Source organism: Plutella xylostella, chromosome 25 (genome assembly GCF_932276165.1).
Source record: "Plutella xylostella chromosome 25, ilPluXylo3.1, whole genome shotgun sequence".
Taxonomy (NCBI): Eukaryota; Metazoa; Arthropoda; class Insecta; order Lepidoptera; family Plutellidae; genus Plutella; species Plutella xylostella.
Genome location: NC_064005.1, coordinates 7,476,695 through 7,502,143, shown reverse-complemented (window position 1 = coordinate 7,502,143; position 25,449 = coordinate 7,476,695). Strand labels below are relative to the sequence as shown.

The 25,449-nt window shown below is 37.0% G+C and overlaps 1 protein-coding gene across 2 annotated transcripts in view; it reads left to right on the top strand.

Moving 5' to 3' along the window:
- The window catches only part of LOC105392168, a 41,855-nt gene extending 17,595 nt beyond the window's left edge, over positions 1–24,260 (top strand). The window contains exons 3-7 of one of the 2 annotated variants that reach the window (XM_038107456.2): positions 1,673–1,800; positions 6,304–6,357; positions 20,927–21,021; positions 21,671–21,793; positions 22,079–24,260. In XM_038107456.2, the coding sequence (XP_037963384.2) occupies positions 1,673–1,800; positions 6,304–6,357; positions 20,927–21,021; positions 21,671–21,793; positions 22,079–22,250 (572 nt within the window). In that variant the 3' untranslated portion in view covers positions 22,251–24,260. Of the gene's footprint in view, positions 1–1,672; positions 1,801–6,303; positions 6,358–20,926; positions 21,022–21,670; positions 21,798–22,078 lie in introns of both variants that reach the window. The other variant, XM_038107457.2, reaches the window with a different exon arrangement.
- The last annotated feature ends 1,189 nt before the right edge of the window (positions 24,261–25,449 follow it).

Here is a 25,449-nt window from a genome sequence, read left to right as displayed (position 1 = left end):
TAAGGCTGTAAGCGTATCTTTAGCGCTCAAATCGCGTGGGACCGATCCAAGCTGTTACCGCACAACAATGAGAAGCTCTGCTTAGTCATTCTGAATCCGATCGCGTCATTTGATATCCATTTGAATTTATTATTGCGGTGGCATTCCGACAGGTCCCTATTACGGGCTGATGATGAGAAAGAGCTGTGCCATTGATTTTGATTTAGACTTTAGAGAAATGCATTGTGGGTGTTCGTTTGGTTTTCCGGAGGTCGTTTATGTTTTGGATTATTAGGTTTATACAAAGTAATAATATTCGTTTGGCTTTAACTTGGACGGAGCGTCTCCCTACATAGCGCAAACTGGTGCCTTGTATTGTTTCCGCTGTTTGGAAAACGCTCCGCTCCGCTTCGCTGCGCTCCGCTTTGGTTTTGATGAACATGTGCACCTAACACGCTCCTCCTCGCTTTGCTCGTCGTCGCACCTATTTTTAGGTTTCGATCTCATGGGGTTTGTAATAATTATATTGGTCGTTAACTTTCGATTTTTTGATCATACAATATCGTGATTTTCGGGATGTAGGAGAAAAATACCACAATTTGTACATTTACTACGTACTTAATATATTATTTATTAAGTTAACATTACGAGAAACAAGATTATACATAGGTATAGACGAACATAAATTTGAGCAAACGAAACTTAGGTGTTTAAAGATTGTGCCTAAAGAGTTTTAGACGAAACGAGCCTTATGCCACATAAGTCTTGGCAAAGTGATGGTTCGGCCAAAAAAGTTTAGAACATACGAGTTATGCGAAATGAGTTTTGGGCAATAAAGATTATGCCAGATGAGCGGAACCCGTTTTGGATATTGTAGTACTAGTGCTCATGTGAATGTTGTATTCTATTGTGTATATTTTTCCCAATTAAATGACCTTCTTGGTCTTGAAGTCAGAATTTATGGTGTCTGAAGGAAAATAAGTTAATTATCAATTTAATTACACGGATACTGTATAACCTATCCTGCATACTGCTGCAAATGGCTGCAGTAGGGCACATTTCACTAGTCTAGCTTCATTTCGTTCTGCCAATCGATTAAAGGCTATTTGGAGCAGCTAATTATTACCCATTTTAATGAACCTCCTAATGAGTGACTTGATATTTTTAAATCGGCATCAGATATCGGCACTGCAATTTTAATGATTATAGTCTGGCAATATGATGCATGTATTGAATCTCATTCAGATCGATTAGATAGTTCAGTGTCGAATGGATGGGCTTGTAGTCGATGAATATGTGAATATGGACTGATGATGAGTTCACTACGACTTTAGCCGTTGGGTTGAAATTTCCGTCTTACCTTCGGGGCTACTATATCTTGGTACTTTTATGTTTATTGAAACGAAATAAGAGTTGTGGTTAGGCTAACTGGCATTACGGGAGTGACCCTCTTGGCCTCTCAAGTTTATTTTGAATCATGCTGTAGAGAAACAATATGACACCCTAATACAAATTTATACGAAATTGATACATGTTTTATAGCATAGAAAACCGAGCGGAAAAGTCATGGTAATCGCAGCAGCTTTACTTCCGTTCCTCATAAGATAAAAACGGAACCTACCTCTACCTCTATACCTCTAGAACTACTTTGTTAAATGACCCTCCAGTAACCCTCCCCCCCGCCATATTGCAGGTATCCTGGGCGCGGGCTACTCCCCGGGCGTGCTGGCGGATCTGGTGCGTGAGATCCGGGACGCGGCGCGGCTGCGCGAGGAGGCTGTCTACTGCCGGGTGGGCGCCATGCTGCGCGAGCGCACTGAGGTGAGGAGACTGGAGACAACACATAATGGCATGTGTTAATAGGCATAATGGCAATATTTTGATTCTTACATGTGGAAACTTGGAATTGGCTGTCTCTTTCATACTTTGCTATTTTTACTGATATCTCTAGCTGTAAGTCTTCCTTTAAATATATAAAATAAAAATAAGACATCCGGAAGGGATTGAAGTAGATCTCATCATCAAGACCCATCACGTCCCCACTGCTGGGGCACGGGTCTCTTTCCAATAAACGAAGGGTTTAGGCCTAGTCAACCACGCTAGCCTAGTGCGGGTTGGTCTCATGAACAAAGGATATGAAAGCGGTCGTAACAGTTCAATAAGTGCTACTACACCTGCATCCAGCCACTATCGGCTTCTTGTATAGGATGTTCACTCATGAACCAATGATGAAGAGCAGTCGAAGCACGTATCGCATACCGTCTTGGCTCTTGTCAAATTTTCCTCGCGTTTCTCACTGCATCCAAGAGTGAATGCTCCGTAATTCAGCCTTAACTAGTAAGGTTGGAGGGATTAGGGTTATTTTAATGGATTTATTCTTCTGATCGATCGAGTAAATACATTTGGTATAGTAATAGGTAGATTGAATTTACCAATAATTTTACTATGTTGATAATAAAAAGTAGAGTTGTAATACTCTACATTCAATTAACGATTTCAATGTAGAATCCTGATCCTTATAGAATTGTAATTACTTACGATCTTGGCAGTGTGTCGTCTCATCAACATTCACAAGACACTTCATATCGTTCGTAACCTACCTTAGCGCCAACCTTGCCTACTCTTATCATTATCATAATTATAATAAAACCGACGCTGACGTCACATGTAACTATATCTATGCCAATAGGTATAACAGATAAGTATCAGTAAATTTAGTTATCCTTAGCCTTGTTATTGTTGAAATTATAATTGTTATCTGGCATCATCTCCTGCGTGGATGTCGGCATGCAACCGCTTATTAATAGAATTAGTCCATATCTTTATAAATAACATCGGCATTCGAGTCAAGGCAGGACGCGCTGTCTTTGCCTATATTTTGATCTTTCCCCCATATTAAATTAGAGAGCTTCAGATATTAAGTGATTTAAGTGCCAGTGATGGGCCATACCTTTATCATAAAAAATATGACCAGTGGAGTACACGAGTTCTCGAGTGGAGACAGAGTGTAGAGGTGCTCCTTGGAAGAGGTCCATGGTCCAATTTAGATTTGATTTTATTCGCAGCAATGGATTAGACCTGAAAGGTTTCGTTTTTCCCGACCTTTTTCTATTCCCGTTAAACGGGAATTTTTTTCAAGATTTCCCGGGAATTCCCGGGAAACGGGAAAATATTTTAAATGCTTGGTTTTGCTATTTTCTGGTATTAAAAGTCTATATTTTAAACACTTACAATTAAATCAAATATACTTTTATCACTCGTATAGGTAGAAAAAAGCAACCGTCAGATAAATTAAAAACCAAAATTATAATGATTTGTTTTACATGCCAAATCATTTGTTTTTCTTAATTGTAAATTAAACAATAACAAAGGTATTATAATTAACAGTTTGAAAATAATATTGTTATGACATATAATTAAAATAGAAAATTAATTACACTTGAGGTAATGTTTTAGAAAAATTTATTCATTTAACGATTTATCGCTCAACCTACTTCTTATTTTGGTATTTTCTATGCGTTAGTAATTTTATAAAAAATAAACGCAGATGCAAAACGGGACATAAAAAAAATATGACAGGTCACATATGTAAAAGCCGATCAATCAATTGTTTGGTAGTTAGGTAGGCGGTAGGTAGGGTTGCCAACATTTTTTCACCAAATTATAGTATATTTCAAAATAAGTCATAAAAAAATATAGGACACTAAAGAAAAATACAGTACATTTTTTGAAAATCGAATAAAACACTAATTTGTTACTCAGTTATTTTTATTTTTGTAAAAATTGTACTTTTTCGCACTTTTTGCATCTTTTAAAAGTTTTTTATCTAATATAAACGTATTAAATGCTTTTTCGCACTCTATGTTTAAGTTTATAATAAAGAGCTCATTTTTTATTAGTTCGAGCTTTGCTCGATTCCTTTCTTCCCGCCACTTGATGTTCATAATAGAAAAAATTCTTTCTGTAAACGCCGAAGTGGCGGGAATAGAAAGTAAGAAGGCTATTAATTTATAAATATTTTTTAAATTATTCTCAGATTTAAAAAAAATATGTTGCCATTTGTGGCCTGTACTAAAATTTTGAAATTCAGGACAATCTTTTAATTTTTGCAATATTTCATTAACAATTAAAATATCAGAGTAAAGTTCATCCATGTCGATGGCCAACTTCAATTTTAAGTTGAGAACGTCCACAACAGATTCACAGGCATCAAAAGATATTTCTTGTTTTAAATTAAATTTTTGTACTTACTGTAACCAATTATTATCCTCAAAATTAAACCATTTATCTAGGTACTTTAAAGATTTATCTATAAATACTACAAAGTTTTCTGTTATTTAAGCCTTTTCTAATAGATAAAAAGTTTGCATTTTTTTTTTTGTTTCGTATCCGTCTTTTTTTCTCTGCTCTAAAGCTGATTTTAAAGTTGACATGATGTTATACAAATCTAAAACAGTAACATTATTGCCTTCAAGTTGTTTAACAGATTTATAAAAGTTGTGTAATAAATGGCTTGAGAAATTTAAAAAAAACTTGAACTTTACTGACTCCGTTACATTCATCCATCAACAAGAGATTTTTGATATGAACTGGACATTCATCACCTAAACTTATAAAATAATTATATATAGGCTGTCAATTCAAAAGAATATTGTCTACACAAGGCAGTAAAGAAAGCCACCTGGTGCCAACATGACGTTTTAATTCATGCCATTCACCATCAACAGATGCAACAAATTTTTTAAGCTCTTCACGTCTTACTGCCGAAACAGAGAAGTAACTATACATTTTCAAAATAATGTTCTCTACATCAATACTCAAAAAATTCATTGCATGCTTGACTGTATTGTGAAATATAGTATTTTTGCGTACTATATTTTAGTTCAACAGTATATAGTACGAAGAGCCAAAATATAGTACAATACTATAATATAGTACGGTTGGCAACCCTAGCGGTAGGACCAACAGATAAATAAAAATGAAAATATTGAATCAGGAAGAGGTGAAACTATCAGAGGTGAATTTATCTTTGCAATGCAGCTGCGCGAAAACAATAACACGTAGGTATGATTTTCCAATAATTTACAACAAAACCGAGTTTCTGATGTAGACGACGAGCCTGCCGATAATTTTGTTTGGTTTAAGGTAGGAGAAACAGATAAATAAAGATGAAAATATAGCATAGAATCGATTAAAAATTAAACCCGGGAATTCCCGGGAATGCAATTTTTTTCCCGGTTTCGGGAAGGACAAATTTCCCGGGAATTCCCGGGTACACGGGAACGAAACCCTACGGCTGATGTTTCATTTTTTGCCTTTGTAAATGATATTTATTTAACGATGGTGACTGTCTGTCTCGACTCAGTATTGTGTCTCCGACACGCCACAAGTCTAGACAAGCCATGTCATTACGACATCACTTGGCTTCCCTCCAACTTTACAGAGATGGACCGAACCAACCCGGTTCAATGACCTGTAAAGGTTAGGTGGCTACTCCATGATTTTGATACTTCCTGTTACACCGGAAATAGGCTTATTAGCACCCGTCCTAATGACATATCATTGTTGTAGCCGTATTATGTCTGATATGATAGTTGTCCTTGGGTTTACAATGGCAGTGATGTATGAAAATTGTTGTGGTTAAATACGCATGGAATATACCTAACTTTGCTAGTTGAGGACGCAGGAACATTGAGTTTTGTTTTGTTTCCTTCATGGTAAGAGTTCAAACTGAATGGTAGATATATTATTTGTGGGGTGGACTTCAAAGATAGATACAGTCGTGGTAAAAAAATATTACTCTCTCTTATTTACGTGCAAATTGTGGATAAGGTTAATTTATATATACTTTTCATAATCCTATTTATATGCCTATTGCCTATGCATGTTGTGTTGTGATATCCCTAAGAGATTTTTGGCATTGTTTACTAACCGCACTAATAAAAACCATTCAAAACGCTATCATTATAAGCTGTAATATATACCTAAGATATAAACAAGCTCACTATTCTATTAGATTATCGATAAACTAGCGGCAATCTGACATATGACACGCTTGCCACAAATGCAATATGGCTTCTTAACAGAACTAGCGTACTTTTATTTACTACCAGTATGAACACAATTAAAGAGTAAAAGGTGACTGACTCTGCACTGCAGACTATAGTAATCCAATTATTTACATTAATGCTTATTGGATAGTTCCTACTTACTAAGAGCCGGTTCTAATACGCGATCCCAATCCGAAATTTTCATATTCCGTAGGTACATAGTAAAATAATTAAGTTTACAAAAAACTAACAGAAACTCTTCTATTATTTTCAGAATGGGATTTCACAAGACACAAAACTGTCAGATAGAAGTCTGGAGGATATAAAGGTATGAGCAAAATATTATATTTTCAAAGTAAAAATCGGAAAATTAACGGAGTAATTTTTGGAATGAGACTACCAGCGCCATCTATGAGTAGGAACGGAACTGTCAAGGCTCTCACTCTACCATTACAGTACTCTCGGAATTTGGACATGTTAGGTAGTTCATACATTTCCTTCTAGAGGGCGTGGAAGTATATTTTCGTAAAGCCGTTTATAATTTAGAAAAGTGATGTACTTGTTACATAAATGTATGGTAAGGTATTTGTATTGTGGAAAAGTGCACTCTAAAATATATCACATGCCAGTCAAATAATAATAAAGCCTTTATTCAATAATAAGTTTTACAAATATATGCATTGACTTTAGTTTAAGAAATTATTACCAAACAAGTAATCATAATCATGCAAATATTGACAATTTAAACAAATTATTAAAATAAATTAACACTTTAAATAAATTACATTAATCAATTACAGATACATTAATAATAATATTTTTTTTGTCTACACTATCATGCAAAGTATTAAATATAAAAATATGTCTTGAAATTTATCCAATTTAAATTATTATATCCAAATATCTTAAACAAATACAATCATTCAATTAAGTAAACATTCTATTAATATCTAATTATAATCAATATAAATTTATAATTAATAACAATAATTATTTACCATTAAATATTATGCAACTCAAACAATACGTAACAAAATAATACCATTAATTTATATTCACATTAAAATTATGTCAAATTCATTAAAGTCCTTTATAGGACATGGTAGGCCTCTCACTGAATCTATCAGTGAGGTTTGGTCTAATCACCCGTGCTGACCAGATTTGACTGGGTGATATCAAATGCAAGACTAAAATAAAACGAATAGTTATATATAAATAATAATATTATTATGTACTAACATACTATAGAACAGCTTAGCAGTTTCTGTTAAATAGGTACTAGTATTACAACAGTAAATAAATCGATATGTACAGCTCCAGTATCACCTATAGTGTACAAAGTCAGATAGGTAAGAAAATAATACCAACAAATTTAACAAAAGGTACGGCTATGAAATCTTTGTGCAAAAACAAAAGAGTAGCTACTCTTAAAATAATTCGAATATGCATAAACGCTTAACAACACTGGCCACTTAAAAAAAAAACCTTCTTCCACTTGAGGAAGGGTTGGCAGCCTCTTCGCTTGTTTATCCCGTCTCGGCCGGGGCTGATATAAAAACCCGGCGTTTTTCCACGCACCTATTAGAACATTATTGACACACCTACAGCGAGGTGGGTGGTCCCGGACGCGTATTTACATTCACGCTGGGTGCAAGGATGCTCTGAATACAGACACAGTAGGCTAACAGTCACAGTAAGGTGTAGAGTTCGTGATGTTTAAAAGCTGCCCTGTTGAATAGTATCCACTATTGAAAGGTGATAAGCTATTCAATCTCTATCTAACAACATTCAAGGCTATCAAAACCTCTTGATTGATTGTTACTCAGGGTTTTTTTATGATCTGGATGGCGTTCCACGCCATGCTTGCCTATTTATTTATTTTTATTTATTTATACTTTTATTGCACAATTTACAAAAGTAGATGTACAATGAGGTGGACTTAATGCTAAGAGCATTCTCTACCAGTCAACCTGCAGGAGGTTCAGGAGCAGAAAGTAGGGAAGTGCAAAAAAATAACAAAAATCACAATCAATCAATGAATCTCACAAAAAAAAAAACTTACACAAAATCTACCATAATTATACCTACATATATATATATAAAAAAATATATATAAAGCTATACCTAACATTATAATAATATATAATAATACATTTATATATACTTATACTACATATACATACACATAAATATATAACACTAAAACAGAGGTACATGAAAAGGCTGTAATTAATTATATCCTAACTTGTTGAGGTAATGAGACCGAACTAAGGATTTAAAAAGTGCACGACTGGGAGCCTTCCTGATAGACTCAGGGAGATCATTCCACAGACGGACTGCTGAGACAGAGAAGGAATGTAGCATAAAGCCAGACTGATGTGATGGTAATGATAATAAAAGGTTGTGGGAGGAGCGGAGGTGTCGGCTATGAGTGTCAGACAAAAAGTTAAACATGGACTTTAGGTATGGAGGGGATTTGGGTTCATGGAGGACAGAAAACAGAAGACAGAGAATACGTAAATTTCTCCTATCTCGGATAGGAAGCCATTTCAACTTGGCACGGTAGCTGGACACGTGATCATACTTCCGTAGTCCGAAAATGAAACGTATGCAGGTGTTCTGCAAGCGTTCCAGTTTATTAAGGAGTGCCTCGGTCACATCCAAATAGCACACGTCAGCGTAGTCGAGAATGGGTAAGAGAAGAGAGGTGGCCAGAGAAAGCTTAGTCTGAAAAGGTAAAAAGTTTTTAAGGCGTAGAAGAGAGTGCATCGAAGCGTAGATCCGACGCGACACACTGTCAACCTGTGGGACCCAACTCAAATGTTCATCGATTATGATTCCAAGGTCTTTGACTGTAGATGTAAATGGAATATTACATCCATCGAAAACTAAGGGAGTTGAAACTAGGTCATGGTTTGACATTAATTGAGAGCTTCCAACAATTATTGCCTGACATTTCGTAGGGTTTACCATAATGCCGAACCGATTTGACCACTCTAGAATCCTGTTTAGGTCTCCATTTAGGTGATTAATAGCCGAGACGAGGTCATCAGGATTAACTTGACTGTACAGTTGCAGATCATCAGCATATAGATGGTAGGAACAGAAAAGGTTTGAGGAAACTAGATCAATAAAAATTGAGAAAAGTAGAGGAGAGAGTATACCGCCTTGAGGGACGCCAGCAGACAGATCAGACCAGTCGGATAATACCGAGCAGCTCCGAATAGCCTGCTGACGACCCCGAAGATAGGAAGAAAACCAGCTGACAGCAGCGAGAGAGATCTTGGATTTTTCTAGTACAGCTAACAAAAGGTCATGGTCCACAGCATTAAATGCATTGGTGAAATCAATAAGAACAAGCACGGTAATCATTCTTTTCTCCATACCGCTTCGTATGTCCTCTGTGACTTTCAACAAGGCAGTCGTCGTGCTATGCCCAGCCCGAAAACCAGACTGGTATGGGTTAAGGAGACCACCATTTGACAAAAACGCGGTGAGCTGGCGGTGGACAATCGACTCCAGGACTTTGGACAGGAAAGGTAATATTGATATGGGACGGTAATGGTTAAGAGAAGAAGGATTTGCTATTTTAGGGAGAGGAATAACATAAGCTTTACGCCAAAGATCAGGGAAATGTCCAGAGGTAAGGGAATGGTTGATGATGTGAGTGATGGCAGGGAGAAGGATGTCGAGTAGATTGACCACCATAATGCGCCCAATGTTGTCGTGACCTACCGCCTTAGATTTAAGGGACAATATAATTTTCCTGATCTCTTCCGCTGTTGCCGGTGCGAAATTGAAGGTATCGATGTCTGGCGTGGGCAAATTTTGAATATGGTTTAGAGTTAATGTTTTAGTAAAGGTGTCGACAGTGGAAGAGGATGCGAAGTGTTTGTTCAGATTGTTTAAGTCGAAAGGGATGTGCTCATCTTGTTTGGGAGGCTTACCCACGCCAAGAGACCTGAGAAATTTCCAAATGCCTGCAGGCGAAGATAATTCAAGTTGCTCAGCGATGTATCGGCGTTTGGCGTTCCTACACATCTGGTTACACCGATTTCTAGCAACCTTACAAGCAGTCCAGTTTTCGTCAGTACGCGACATTTTGTACCTACGAAAGGCTCTATCTCTCCTAACCATAAACTTTCGGATAGTGTCATTTATCCAAGGAGTTGGTCGATGTTTGAGTTTTACTGGTCGAACAGGAGCATGAGTATCAAAAAGTTTAATGATGTTAGTGCAGAGAAACTCAACTTTGTCATTAACATCAGGCAAGTCCTGCATGTCACTCCATTGGATTTGTGCGGCATCGGATCTAAGCTTCTCAACATCGATCTTGGTGAAGTTGCGTTGAAAAAGTACCACTGGCTTTGGTTTGGGAATGCGTAAGCGATACGAGCAAAAAATTAAATCGTGTTTGGAGAAACCAGGCGCGAGATATTGCCCGTGGCGAGCTATGAGAGAGTCATCAGAAGTGAGGATAAGGTCGATTGAGGTGTCAGTTGTGGAAGAGTGGTGAGTTGCCGATAAGGGCAGAATTTTGAGGTTCACTGAATCGACAATTGAGTGTAATTTTCGGGTGCGAGAGTCAGGAACGAGCACATCCGTATTAAAATCACCCATAATTAAGTGATGTGAGTAGTTGGGGGTTATATTTTCAAGCACAGCTTCTAATGAGGGGAAATAATTATTACTTGGGGGGCAATAGGACACTCCAAGTAGAACCTTGACGCCCAGATTAATTTCAATGAATAAATATTCAGCGGGGGCATTACTGGACGAAGGAGACTGGGCAATGACTGAAAACGGGATATCACTTTTCAAGTAAATAGCTACTCCTCCACCAGCTCTCCCCACGCGATCATTACGAACGAGGACATATCCAGGAAGACAGTACGCATGAGAAGATAAGGTAGGTTTTAGCCAACTCTCAGATACCAAAACTGCATGAACTATGCCCGATGAAAAAGTATTTAGCAGTTCATTGTAATGTTTGGGAATACTTTGTGCATTAATGTGGCAAACGTTAAAATTTTTGGGAAGTGAGGAGAATTCTTTAATTAAAATATCACCTAGACACAGGCCATCAGCATCAGCGCTAAGATAAGATGAAGAAGAATCAGCCGATACAAATGATTCATCGTCAGACTCATCAGACATAAGTGTTTAATAATAAAATATATATTAGAAATATACTTAAATAAATGATATACTAATTAAATAAATAGGTAACTACTATAGAAAAAAATAAATAAAGCTTAAGCCTATTCTTGGTCATCTCTCCATGGTACCTACCTAGTCTGTTATCCAATGGCCGGCTTAATGCTACTATAGTCTGCAGAACTTAAGAGCTTATATAAATATCTGTTCCATTACTTCTCTTCCGAATTACCTGATTGATAATGCGATCCTTCAGATCAACCCCGAGCATAGCCCTCTCCGTATAAAGTTATTATAAATACCAAATTAAAGTAGATAAAAACATGAATACACGTTTAATACTAAACACGTAGTATATATAACGTGACCATTTATTTTTTTTGTCAAAGCGGGACACCTGCGGATTTATGTTGCAAAAAAAAAACTTATTGGTACCTATTCATTACAATTTTGATGTAGTCTATGTAGGGAATATGCTTATTTTTATAGTAGGTACTAGTAACTGACATAACGTTGCTTAGTTATAAAAAATAAGTGACTTTTATTAAAAAAATGAATGAAAATATTATTTTGTCTCTAACTCCAATAAAGAAAATGTTTATGTCTATAATTAATACACCTATTACGGCTAATCAGCTCAAATTTGTGCAAAATTGGTAAAAAAAATCTATATTTAGTATTTTGTAAATTTATTACTTTACTTTCAAAAATTAGGAGTAATAGGAACATTAGTTTTACTAAATAAAAACAAAAACTTAACTTGTAAGAACTTGTGAAGTTCTTAAATAAATGTTGTGAGATCTTATTAATCAAATAAAAGAAGTTCAAAAGAGAAGTCAGATCAAGTTATCAAGGTACTCGTACGGAAAGGCCATCAAGGTGTGAAAATTATTTCGATTCTGAAGACATAACTAAATTCTAATTTTAGAGCTGTCAAAACCTTATTGTATTTGTTTAAAATTCGACTCTATGGGTGGGTTGCACCATTTAACACTATTACAAACGTCAAATCTCTTGAAGATTGATCTCTCTCGTCAAGGGATTTGACGTTTGTAATAGTTAAAGTTAAATGGTGCAACCCACCCTATGTGTGTTTGCGTAATTGTCATTTTTTTCTGCTTTTTAGCAAAATTTATAGTTTGACAGCGTTAAAATTAGAATTTCAGCCTTTCGAATCGACATCATGGCTTCTTAAAAAACCCATCATGTCGAGAGAATCATCTGATCGACGACTTCTGATTTTGAATGAAATACACGTAGTCACGCTGCATTTGTCGATCTCGTTATCTCGCGAGATCCCGTACGAAATTTAACGAGTTTCAATCTCGTTAAATATGGCCGGGGTCTCGCGAGTTCGGGATCTCGGCGGGACGAGATTGCATTCCCTAAGTCTATGTGAGAGGTAAGAAGATATAGAGCTGTCTCAAGTGATTAATGCAAAATGTAGGTAATTTAAATTATCGTTTGGCATGTTTATGAAAGCGGGACATTTTTGCCCTCGCGGGGGATAGCGGGACGGACAGCTTGAAAGCGGGACTGTCCCGCCGAAAGCGGGACGTATGGTCACCTTAAGTATATAGCGAGCCCCAATTTTTCCAAAATCAAAAATAAACATAGACTTTCAAAAGGATGATTGGAAATACGCGCAGGCCACTTCGCGCCTCATTCGAAATATTGTTTATTTATTTTAGCGCGAAACGGTGCGAAACAAGCTCAACAGGACATTTGAATCTTATGTCTAGCCCGTAGGGAATAAATAAGCTTACCAACACATCGCTACGGTTTAAAGTGTGTTGGATTTTGGAATGTGTGACATGTCTGTACGTGATGCCCATATTTCTTTTATAAAATTTTAAATTACCTTTATTGCTGCTAAGCTGCAAGAAAATAGTGGAACTCATTCATAAGAAACTACGCAAACTTTGTATCGGACAATGACATTCGTCTAGACTAGAACAATTTTATTTATGCATAATATTTTGCCCCATTTTTATTAGATTCAGTATACAAAAATATAACATTGAAAATTATACATTGTTGGTATTACATAGAACACACAAATAAATATACGAGAGTATTGAATAAATGGGCCATTATTTTATTTTGGGTACAATTTGGCATACTTTTACAGATATTTTTTTCAAAAATAAACTTCTTATTAATTAACCTTTCAATATTTATTTATGTTAATTAACATTTATATTATTCATTAAATACATTTGCAGCGATGTTTTCTTGCTATTTCTTAAAGTTATTGACGTTTAATCGAGGAACGATGAGAAAAAAACACTACTGCGTTACTTTCATACAAAATTATGTTTTATTGTTAGGAACATATATTTTGGTTTGTAAACATATACCAGATAAAAAGTAAGAAAAAAAACATTAATCTAACAGTTTAAATTACAAAATATTCTCAGTTTTGTTATTCATTCTATAATAAAGTTTCCCACTGCGTTACCAATCAATAAGTTTTAATGCAATACTTTTCGAAAAAAGGACAAAATAATCATAATTTTTTGCTCAAAGCTTTAGAAATAGCTCTAAATAAGGTGAATTATAATTATTATATTTAGTTTAACATTATTTCTAATATAGAGTAGCTAAAATGTTTGTGAATACTCTCAGGAAACGAGGGACAAATAGATAACGCTGTGGTTAATTGGTAACACAGTGGTATCTCAATCACAATCTTTATACTTTCTTCAATTAAAACTAATCATAATGTGAAAAAAACTATCAAACTAAAATTAACAGAACTCTTTGTTTAATAACAAACATTAAAATCGCTGAAAATATAACAACTTAATACTAAGAAATATTTCTCATTTTTTTTGCCTATAAAGCCGTTGTTTTTCAGCCGCTGTTTACGCCATTGAGTCTGAAATGTTATACTGTAACAATATAATAAGCTCAAATGTTATATTTGTACCATAAATTGAGTAACAGATACCGGAAAACTATAAGAAAAACCCCTGAGTTACTATAGTTACAACTGCGTTACTGAAAAAGTAACGAAGTGTAGCGGTAACGCAGTTGTAAAACAATAACCTATTTGAAGTTAGTACTTAAATGAATACACATACATGGGATATCAAAATGCCCTCATAATTGTTACTAATTATTACATATATTGCATGAAATAAAATAATAAATATCTATAAAACTCACCGTATGTCGCCGGTAACTCAGTGGCGCCACAATAAATACACGCGCTTCTCTCCAGGACTCTTATCCGAAAGATTTGGTCATTTTATCCGTCCCGCTCTCCTTCCTGCACTCCGATACAAATACACAGCCATTCAAATGATCTTAGGTGTAAGAAAGTGAAAAAAAGTTTATTTATGATTGAATTTCCTAGGGTAACCTAGTGTAGGTGTATTTTTGCTTAGGCTTGGGGACTCGGCCAGGAATATTAATTGTCCCATAATATGTGCATATAAAATCATGATTATTACCGTGAAGTAAAGTTTAAATAATGACATATTCGTTATAATATTCAAAAAAATTGTTTCCATTATAATTTTTTACACACGTTGTGCTTGTTTCATATGACTCGCTCCGAGGGACAGACAATTTTTGTATGAAAAACAATTGCGTTACCAAAAACAACAACAGAGTTACCGTAATTTGTAAATAAATTAAGTATTTTTCTTAAATTTATAATGTTTTATGTGACCGGTGTCTTATTTGATTGCTACAGACGGTAGCTTTATTCCTGAACTTCATTATATATATTTTTTTAAATCTTTCTTTTTAGGGGACCGATAATTGTCCCTAAAATAAAATAATGGCCCAAATAATATGTCGCATAAATACTACATCTCTAACGATTGAAAGTAATGAAATTAAAATCCGCAGACATTTACGGGCAAAGTTTTTAATGCGTTGTCATTTTATTTACTTAATGTCACCTTTTATTGTATCGCGCCCGCTTTGTAGTAAAGCTATGAATGGAGCTCTTCACCTTACATAAATTATTTATTTACTTATGCAGATAATAACTGTAGAATAGAATAGGACGGCTGAATGCGGACCGGATTACAATAAAGTGATTTATTTACATATGGCACATACAAAACGTACGTGTCCATTCTTACAATTTGTATGTATACTTATATGTTGGGTTGCCTGTAAACCAGAGTAAAATTTACTAAGATTAGAATAATACACTTAACAAAATATTGTGATTTCCAACTATACTTAGGGCGTCTTGCACAACAAAGTTAAATAAAATTAAATAGTTTGTCCCTTGCTCTGACAGTATAATGCCAGAGCAAGATGTCATAGATTTAATTTTATTTAACTTTGTTGTGCAAGACGCCCTTAGAGACAAGTAAGTAGGGTAGATTATTAAAAGTGTGTGTAGTTTCTATTATTTATCTCTATATTTTTTAATGGTTGGTATATTTATTAAGTACTCTACCGAATAAAAGAAGAAAGTGTTAGAAGTTTGGTGGGTTTCTTGCCTGTGGCACCGTTTCAAGGCAAACGGAAAACGCATTCTTCATCTTTTAATCACCTTTTAATATACTTAAATATTATGTTGAAATATGTTTGATCAAAATAGGTCATTCAACCAAGATACTAGATCAAAAATCCATGTTTTAACAAATATATAGCCCGGCCGGGAATCGAAAGCACTTTAGTCAAACCGCTGCAACCGTTAGCGCTACAGCCATCATCGCTGCACAATGTACCCAATGTATTTATAATGTATTTTTTCTATCGAGCGGATAACAGTTTGTAAGTTATTCTTCGCCCCCCATAGGGCATGGTAGCATTGCGGATTATAAAACCATCGACAACTCACATTGTGATCGTCGCTAAACGTTAACGCTGGGGCCGTACACCGGGCGAGCCTGGCTAGTGGTGGGAAACTATCGATAGACGCATTACGGATTTTATCGACTGTCGATGTTTTCAATATTTGCTGTTAAGAATCTATGAAAAACCAATGGCTCCTGCAAAATGTTTTGTATTCAATTGACATAAGCTGTAAGTTTGTACTTATATAATATTTTCCCCAACATAAGCAACACATTCCCACATTACTGAGCACATATAGCGCGTCCCGCATTACCAAATTGACATATCAAAAGTATTGATTACATGGAGGCACTTTATCAATACAGTAACTGGAGCCGGCGTCCATCACAGCACTAAACCGAAAACTCAACCAAACCCCGTATTTGGGCGCCGATTGCGTCACGCAAAAATGGACGTTAAATCTATGCGATCCGCGTCTCGGTGCGTGCGGCGTCCCTTCGTATTTCAAATATTAACGGGTGCGGGTGCGTTTGCCGAGCCAGTGCCACCTCTATTGCCTTTCTTTACGGGTCGATTTTGCGTTCGAAGTGTTGTACTGCAAGGACTATAGGAGGGGTGCTGAGCAAATATTGGCAGATGGAAGTGGATGGCGCTGCACCGGCGCCACCCCGGGCCCGTGACGTCACACAGGGTCACTCTAGTTTACGAAAAGCAAAGTTTCTGAGCGTTTCTGCGCTACCCACAACCCTATGTCGGTGTGTTAATCGTACTGATTGCGTGGCAGTTAAATTTCGTGTGTTTTTTGCAAAGTCAGAGTATCCCCCCTGGATCAGGCTGCGGCTTTGCCGATAACTGTTGGGCGTCATTAACATTATTATTGTATGGTTCTAGACGTTTTATTCGATTGCGCGATTTGTTGCGCCGCTTCTGATGGCTGTAATCGGCGTTGGGCTTAACGTAATGTTTTCCGGAGTCCTTTTTAGTTGGATTTATGTTTTAGTCCGCTCTTAATTTGATAGAGTTGACATTTCTTTGTAGGCTCATTTTTGTTTATTTTAAGCTTAATTAAATTGATGATTAATTATCATAACTATATACTTTTATTATCAATAATGAATAGGAATAATAGAGTCCGCTCATAAAGATATGAATTTATGGTATGTTGAGTTCATGGTTATTTGTGTTTGAAAGACAAGTAGCGTATGCTGTAATAAATTATTTAGTTCTGTTAACAAAGCATAGATAAATGCTCATCTCTGGTTCCATTCAAGCTGCGCTCACCTCGAGTTAGCGAGTCTCCTGAGTGCTCGCAGTAGGTACGTAGCTACGCTGTTTCAATGGTAAAGTACTGTCGGGTCGACAAATACACATAAAACACGTTAATCTGCATAGGTACCATAGGAAAAAAATAATCAGTATACGCTTAAAACAACTGCGGGACTGATATGGACAAAAATTAAAAACTCATCTAACGACCTCGATAAGATTTTGCCTCGAAGAGTGTTTACCGATCTAAAGCTCATGTGGACAGCTAGTAAGATAAAAATGAAGCTTTCCAACTGCCGAATATTACTCTCTTTCACTAACTCCAAAATGTTAAATTAACAAATGTACTTACAGCGAAAAGCGGGTGGCTCGCTTGCGAGTCACTTCTGACTACCCATTCGTGAATTACAGTCATGAGCATCCGTCTGTATGTTCACAAACTTCACACAAAAGATCATATAGAACGTGGAGCCGCCTGTACCTTCTGGTGTGCTAAGTGCGTGTATTTTTGCACCTCAATTAACTTATTAAGCGGCGAGGTGTCAGTCGCCTCGTTGCGGATCACGCCGGCCGCACGTGGCGGGTCTACTGGGAAGACGACATATTGATACGTAGCACCATGAATAATTATATATTTGAGATTATACATAGATTCGATTAAGCCATAACTAACCCCCCGATATTCAAAACTAAAACTATTTGTTTAAACACAGATATTTGTTCTCGGGTCTTGGGTGTTGATATTTATATTTAATATCTATCTATCTATGTCTACTGTATCTGTGGTCTAGTGGTAGAAGCTTCGCTTCATGGCCCAGAGGTCCCGGGTTCGATTCCCGGGTGGGACCATCAATTTGTGTTTCTAAATTGTGGTTCTAAGTTTGGTTAGGACATAGAAGGCTGATCACCTGATGTCCGAAACAGTGAAACGATCCATGCTGTCGGATGGGCATGTAAAGCAGTCGGTCCTGCGCCTAGCTCTCTCCAGTCGTGTCGGTCAATCCGTCCCATTGGGCTATGAGAGTGATGGAACAGAGAGTGCTCCTGTGTACTGCGCACACACTTGGGCACTATAATCTACTCCTGCGTAGATGGCTGATCTCAAATGAGATTGGCCGCCGTAGTCGAAATTCGGCTAGGAGGACATTATTATTATCTATGTATTTGTGTAGATATATCAGCTGTCCGATACCCATATCACAGGCTCTGCCTAGCTTGGGGTCGGATGGCCGTGTGTGAGATGTCCCCACATATTATTATTATTATTTATTATTATTATTAAAAATCGCATAACTTTTGAACGGCCGATTTTGATAAAATATGGACACTCGGGTGGCTCGGGGTAACATTACCTATGCTATGACCCTAAAAAACCAAACGAAAATCGATTCAGCCGTTTAGGAGCTACGCTACAACAGACAGATACACGGACAAGTTAAACTTATAATACACCTCATTTTGCCGTGGGTTAAAAATAAATTCAGCAACAACTAGGTATGTACAAAACTGACCAAAAAATCTACGCCCAATCTATCATAGTGTTTGCTGTAACAAGAAATTAGCGGAACAAATAAAATTAGGTGTCTCGCGTTCGCGTTGTTTGTCTGACACACACATGTCGTCTCGGTGGTGGCAACACTGGCAACCCCACTGTTGGCGCGACGGTGCTCTATGTAGTTCATGGTTTCAAACAATTCAGTTAAAGAATAACTAGGATCTTCAAATTCAAATGAAACCTTATGTAGATTATTAGAACTCCGGTAGTTTTCAGAAAAGTCTCTGGACATTAGTTAAATAGCTAAGTTGTTGTAAACTGGCATTACATTGAGATCTACATAAAACTGGTGAAAACTTAACATCGCTACAGTGCCGTATAAATAAATTAATACAAAAGATACTTACGGGAAACTTACATAATACCCCTTCTGTAGTGCTCGATCAAAAATATTGGCACCTAAATTCGAACCGCTAGCTTCGTCTTTCCTACGCCTATAGTAAACAGCATTACCTACCAATACTCCTTGACCGTTGTGGTCCCTTCACTGGACTGCCCTGATAGACCAAGATATACTGGTTACCGAACTAAGCTACTTTTTGATGAATTTACTGAGCAAACTATCTGTAGCCGTTGTTGCGGCCATTGTTATTTATTTAGTTGGGTTCGTGTGGCATGCCAGGGTTTTGATATGGCACCAACTAAAAGATTTTTGGAGCGCTATAGTATAAGACCATTGCCGTTAATATTACTACATAAGCTCTAACTCTATCCTAGTTTGTAGCATTTGAGCTTTGTAAGTTCATCGTACCATTAGAATATGTTATTTTTCGAGGAGTACCGATAACCAGCGGGCATACTGCAATTTAGATTTGAACGTGTACTACTGCATTTTACTTGGAATAAAAAGTATACAATCTTGTGTCTTTTTAAAAATAAACTTATCAAAAACTGGTTAATGTATTGCTAGCTAGACATCTATAGGCACTGCTCTCGGCTTTCCTCATATAGCCGAAAAACCATTCGTGGTCGTCTATGGAAACTGGCTTGTCTGAACGGTCAACAACCACCAGCGATAATAGAAAACTACTGTGTCCATTACTATGATATTTAATGAACACTTTACGCGCCTACACTATACAGGGGGAGTGGTAGAACAGGTAATGCCGCGCATTACAGCGACTAGCATATTGTGCTACTGAAGGTGCGGGGCGCTAAAATGGCCAGAGTGGAGGAACTGCTAGTTACAATACAACCATTTATGTGTCATAGTATGTTTTGGTCGTTGTCTTTTCCAATGCTGACGTTTCCGGTAGATATACAAGTTTTTGTTTTCTTGTTCAAAATAGCACCTCTAGCGTATCATGAAATTCTAAACGAAAAAGTATTCAGAAGTAGGTTTTCCAACTATCCCGCGCCACTCGCCGCTCCTTGAACGGTGTAAAAACCCGAACTACTTGTGCTGATTTTGTAAAATTAATCTACACTTACTACTTACTACCTTCGCTCTTTCTTTCGTCCAAAAGTTCGCGAAACATTTCTTGAAATTTCAAATCTTCACCTGCACAAATGACTGCTCACCTCTCGTGTGGTCATATTAGCGCCCTCACTGTATCGTCTGGTCAGCACGTCGTGTCTCCGAATACATTAGCCGAAAGCTCTGCTGCCTCCCGCGCCCGGGCCAGATACACTGAGTGAAATACCGACCGCCGAAGCCGTAAATTGTACGCCTTGCAAGATTTATATAGCGGCGTTGCGGTTTTAAACAATTTTTTCGGGATGTCGTTGATGATTTCTGGAAGGAAATTAGGGCTGTGTAAGTTTGATGTGGAGTGTCGTTAGTGGATACGTAGCTATGAAATGGTGTAAGTTTGATGTGGAGTGTCGTTAGTGGATACGTAGCTATGAAATGGTAGGGCTTATTCGAATTCCATTGCCCTAAGTCAGGCATGTTTTATGAGAGTGCAATAGCTAGCAAAAATGCTCACACAAATCAAGCCTTGCAATATTACTTATCGCGGATACATAAAACCACAACGTAATTTTTTGGCACTACTCTACTACTGCCATATCCCGAGGTTAGAGAACTATTCCAATTATGATATAGCAAATATTGCTCGATAGGTATTCCACACTCCCAGATTCCAACTTGTAGTTGCAATTAAAAACCACATCGTTCAATTGTTTCATATTCATTTGTTTCTTGCAGAGTTCGCTGCGCGCGGCGGAGGCGGACAAGCGGCGCATGCTGGAGCGCATCGGCAAGCTGGAGGACGAGCTCACCAGGGTCTCCCGGGCCAATGGGTACGCGCCACGCCGGCCCCGTGTCGGCACCAACCAATCATAGTCATCCGTTTGATGTGCTGCATACCGGCGTCTGCCAATCATAATGAGGCCTTCGGGCAGCTTGAAAATATCTGAAAATCGGATTGGCCACTTACCCGACAACTCTCTTAGAATTAGCTTGCTTGTGTTGGGGTCCACCAGCCCCCACTAGGCCAGCGTGGTGGACTAAGCCTAAAAACTCTTCCTTCATTGGCTAGATCACGGGTCTACCCGTGATGGATGGGTCGTGTTGTATAATAATGATCCGTCAGATCTGCTGATACCTGCGTCTGCCAATCAGCGCCCAACACGCGGTTGTATTCAACCACTTACCGGTTTAGAGTCGTTTTGGTGCAGCAAGGACTAGCCGACCTACTGCTGCGTAAAAGTTATAAGAGCTATGTCAGTATTGCAAATCACCTAATTTCGACTGCGATCCTTTAGATATTTTATAAAATTATGCAGTACAAAAGATAGCGATTTTCTCAATTTATTTTATCTTCGTTCTGCGATCGCGACACACTCATATGGAACATCCAAAAAAACATCTGAACTCTGTTTTAAAGTCTCCGATATTTAACAATTTATAGTTAACCTGTACCGAGCTAACAACACTGTTTCCCCGCAGTGTGGAAGCCAAGGAGGGCGCCCCTGCCGCCGCCGCGGAGGAGACCGAAGAGCTGACGCGCCTGAGGAAAGAAGTCACCGACGCGAAGAAGGCGAAGGTCAATGCTGAGGAGCACGCTTTGAAGTAAGTATGTAGTGTTTGATTGCTATTGTATTTCTAGTTACCTACCATGAGGTGCACGAAATCAGACTTATGCTTAGGTACTATTAGTAGTTTTGAGTTAACTGTACTGTCAGCTACTGAGACTCATCTGACTGGCCAATCCTAGAGGATATCGACGGTGGCAAACCCTAGACTAGATCTAATGTTTGCCACCGACGCGCTAAAAAAAGAAGAACTCTTGCAAAATTGAGATTTTGCGAACGCAACTTTCACGTCTAAAGCTGACCAAAGACTATTCCATTACAGACTCGAACGCCTCGTGACGCAGCTGCGTTCGAAGTTCAACGGCGTCCAGCTCAGCCCGAGCGGCCCCGAGTCGCTCCCGAGCGAGCCCGAGCACGAGGCGAACGCTCGCGTGCGAAGAACCAGCTCTTCCAACAACTCAACCGTCGTGTTCGGACCCGTCACAGACTTGTAACGAACGTTCGTGGCCCGAGAACTCGTTGCGGTGGCTACCGACCTCGTTTGGTCGATTGTTGGATTAAAATAATGGGACTGTTGGATTAAGAAGTGCGTGCAAAAAGTTTGTCGAGGTGAGTGTTGCCATAGCAAATTCTGGTCGCGATATTGGTTAGGAAACTTTTCGGACTAAATTAATTAGAGCTTTGGTATTTGGATAGAATTAAATACGTTGTAATGTTGAAAATGTAATCGAAATTACTTAATCCATGTTATATTGTTAACCCATTTAATTCAATTACACACTTATAAAATATGGTTATTGTGTTCAGTAGATATTCCAGTTACTTACACAAAAATATAATAATTTGATTAAAACAATACTCATACTTAATAAAATAATAATTAAATATTCAGAAATTAGGAAAGAAAAATATAGAAATAAAGATAAAATAAATATATTTTTATAGAATCTCAGTAAATGACTTTGTAGTACAAAGCTCTTATCGATAAATAATATCTATCACAACATAGTCCATCAAGATTATCTTCCCATCAAAACAAAACACAATTTGGAGTTCAACAATGTTGGTCCCTATTCTTAGTACGAAGTGAAAAATTGAGTAAATTACTCACTCAGCCAAGTGATTCCTCATAAGGTGATGTAAATTAAACAGCAAATAAAGGCGAAGTAGTCGGTGCATGTATTTACAGCATTCCGCCATTTTTCCCCCACGAGAAGTGGTGTGAATGTTGACGGTTTTAATTTTTGTGCAATCGCTTTTTGACACATCACCGTGGCCATAATGGCATGGCCACACAAGGAAGCTCAGATTAACATCCATAATCTTTAAATCCCAAATTCTCTGCGTTTTGTTTAGAAACACATAGTGATAATTTGTTGTGCAGTTTTCTGTTTTATTATTTCTTTAGCCAACTGCTTGTCTACTGAATGTGCTTTTATCGCGTTTTTCGATAGTTAAATATGTACTAATATTTACAGTACACGTTATTTTGACTAACATTTTCGTTTAGCTGAGTTCGAATTTTAATATTTTATGTTTCAATTTAATTTATGTCCCAATATTCAATAGCAAAAATGCTCATTTTTTACGAATTTATGTTTAAATGTTTTTGTGATTATGTCTGCTCATGTTATTGTGATTTTCGTCTCAACTTATTTATACGTCAGGTAATTTTTTATATTAATATGTGTGTGTGCTCTCTAACAACACCATTAACTAATCTGTAATGTATAAGGATTTGTTTTTATCATCGCATTTTAGATATAATTTTGAGACAGATGTCAACAACTTTGAATTGTTTTGGAATGGTAAGAAATAATTATAACACTACATCAATAAGTAAGTACATTTTATCTTGTAAAATCCTAGTTTCATCAGTTTTAATTTAATTTTATGATAATGCGTGAAATGGTGTTTGCTCGTGATTTATTTTGTATCAACATTGACTCATTTTTTAAACTAAAATAGTATCTAACTTTTATTTCACAAACAATTTTATTAACTATCGTAGACTGTAATATGTAGAATGTATAGTACAGGGTGTAATTTCAGCCAAAACGATCCTCTGTACCAAACAGAAGGTTTATAACTGACGAATTATAGAACTTTATATTTGCTTGCCTGATCTTATACCCAGTATAACAACAATACTCATCATCTAACAACCCACTAACCACCGACACCACGACACGTAGAATAGACTGATCCTTTTATTTATTAACTTATTTGCCTAATTAATAACCCCATACCAAATTATATTATAATGATATATTTTATAGTTTTAGTTATAGACTTTTAGCTGACATTTAGGTATAGGTAACACTCTTACGTTTTTTTTGCAAATACTTATACTTATTGATTTAAAATGACAGATCGGACGGAAATAAATGATATTATTTAATTCTCAACTATGTGATTTAAAATCTGTTAGTAATTTGCCTATAATTTGTTACGAAATACATGTCATGCGACCTTCTATTAAGTAAATACTTTGTATATTAACGGATAATGATAAATAATGTATAGTTAATCACTGGTGCCTTAAATACGTAACGTAGCCGTCCTTGTTTCAGAAAATAGAGAACTAAGATGGTTGACATATTGTATTGGTCATAGTCATAGCGTATTCAATTATAATGTTCACGGAAATCAAACAATAAAATTATTAATCGAAACATTTTGTTTTAATTTTGCACCGCCTATAAGTCTAATTGTACTAGGGGTGACACTATTTACGTGTTGTATGTGGGTATATTGAAATCAATGTATTTCTTTTTGTGCGGTAGGTTAATTTTACTTTGTCAAGATATCAGTCGTTGTCTGGTGGTTCTGACACTTTAACTGACACGGAATAATGGTGAATTTGGAATTATGGATTAAATATAACCAGCTGCCATATGGGATTATATTTTGTTTTCTGTAAGTATTATAAACAGACGTATGTTGTGGGTGAACATCAAGATTCCTTCGGATTCCATCTTCGAGGGGCCCCGCTCCGAGTCCTGGACCTTCGACTTGCCTACGTGAGTAAAACCTATTATATTCAATTCAAGTATCTATTTATTATTATATATTTATCGAACATCTTAGGATTAATTTATATGATTGTTGTACATTAAACTAAGGTTAGTAATTATAGTGTTACAAATTCTTACAGCAATAAAGCACCCATTATCCACATACCACTAATATATCAATCTAAACAGCAGAAACTACAGAAAGCTATGATAGTGTGTGTGAAATATAATTGAAGTTTCTTTAGATAGTATTTTTTCTGCTATGAAATCATGTCTCCCTTATTCGTTATTAATGAGCAGCTCGATTGCGCTTAACCCCAACCTTCCGGCACTAATTTATTCGAGAGTGAGAAAACAAGGGCATTGTGTCCATTATTGTTTTTTATAGTTTTCAATAAAAATAAAAGCGCAAAGTGCACGCGCGGGCGCGTGGCGGGAGCGTGGCGGCGCCATCTTGCACTTCCGGCGGAAAGCGTGGCGCTGGCTGGACATATTGCGGTGGGAAACCTTATCGGAGGTGTCGCTCATCGGTTGTCTATGGGATGAGTTTGAAATTAGAAGGGGAGCCGTAATGTGATTGTAATTTGGGTTTGATGACCTTATTAGTTTGTATTTTGTTCAGGACGGTTAGGGTTTACCTGCCTGATACATTTTATCAAACAATAGATAGTACTTC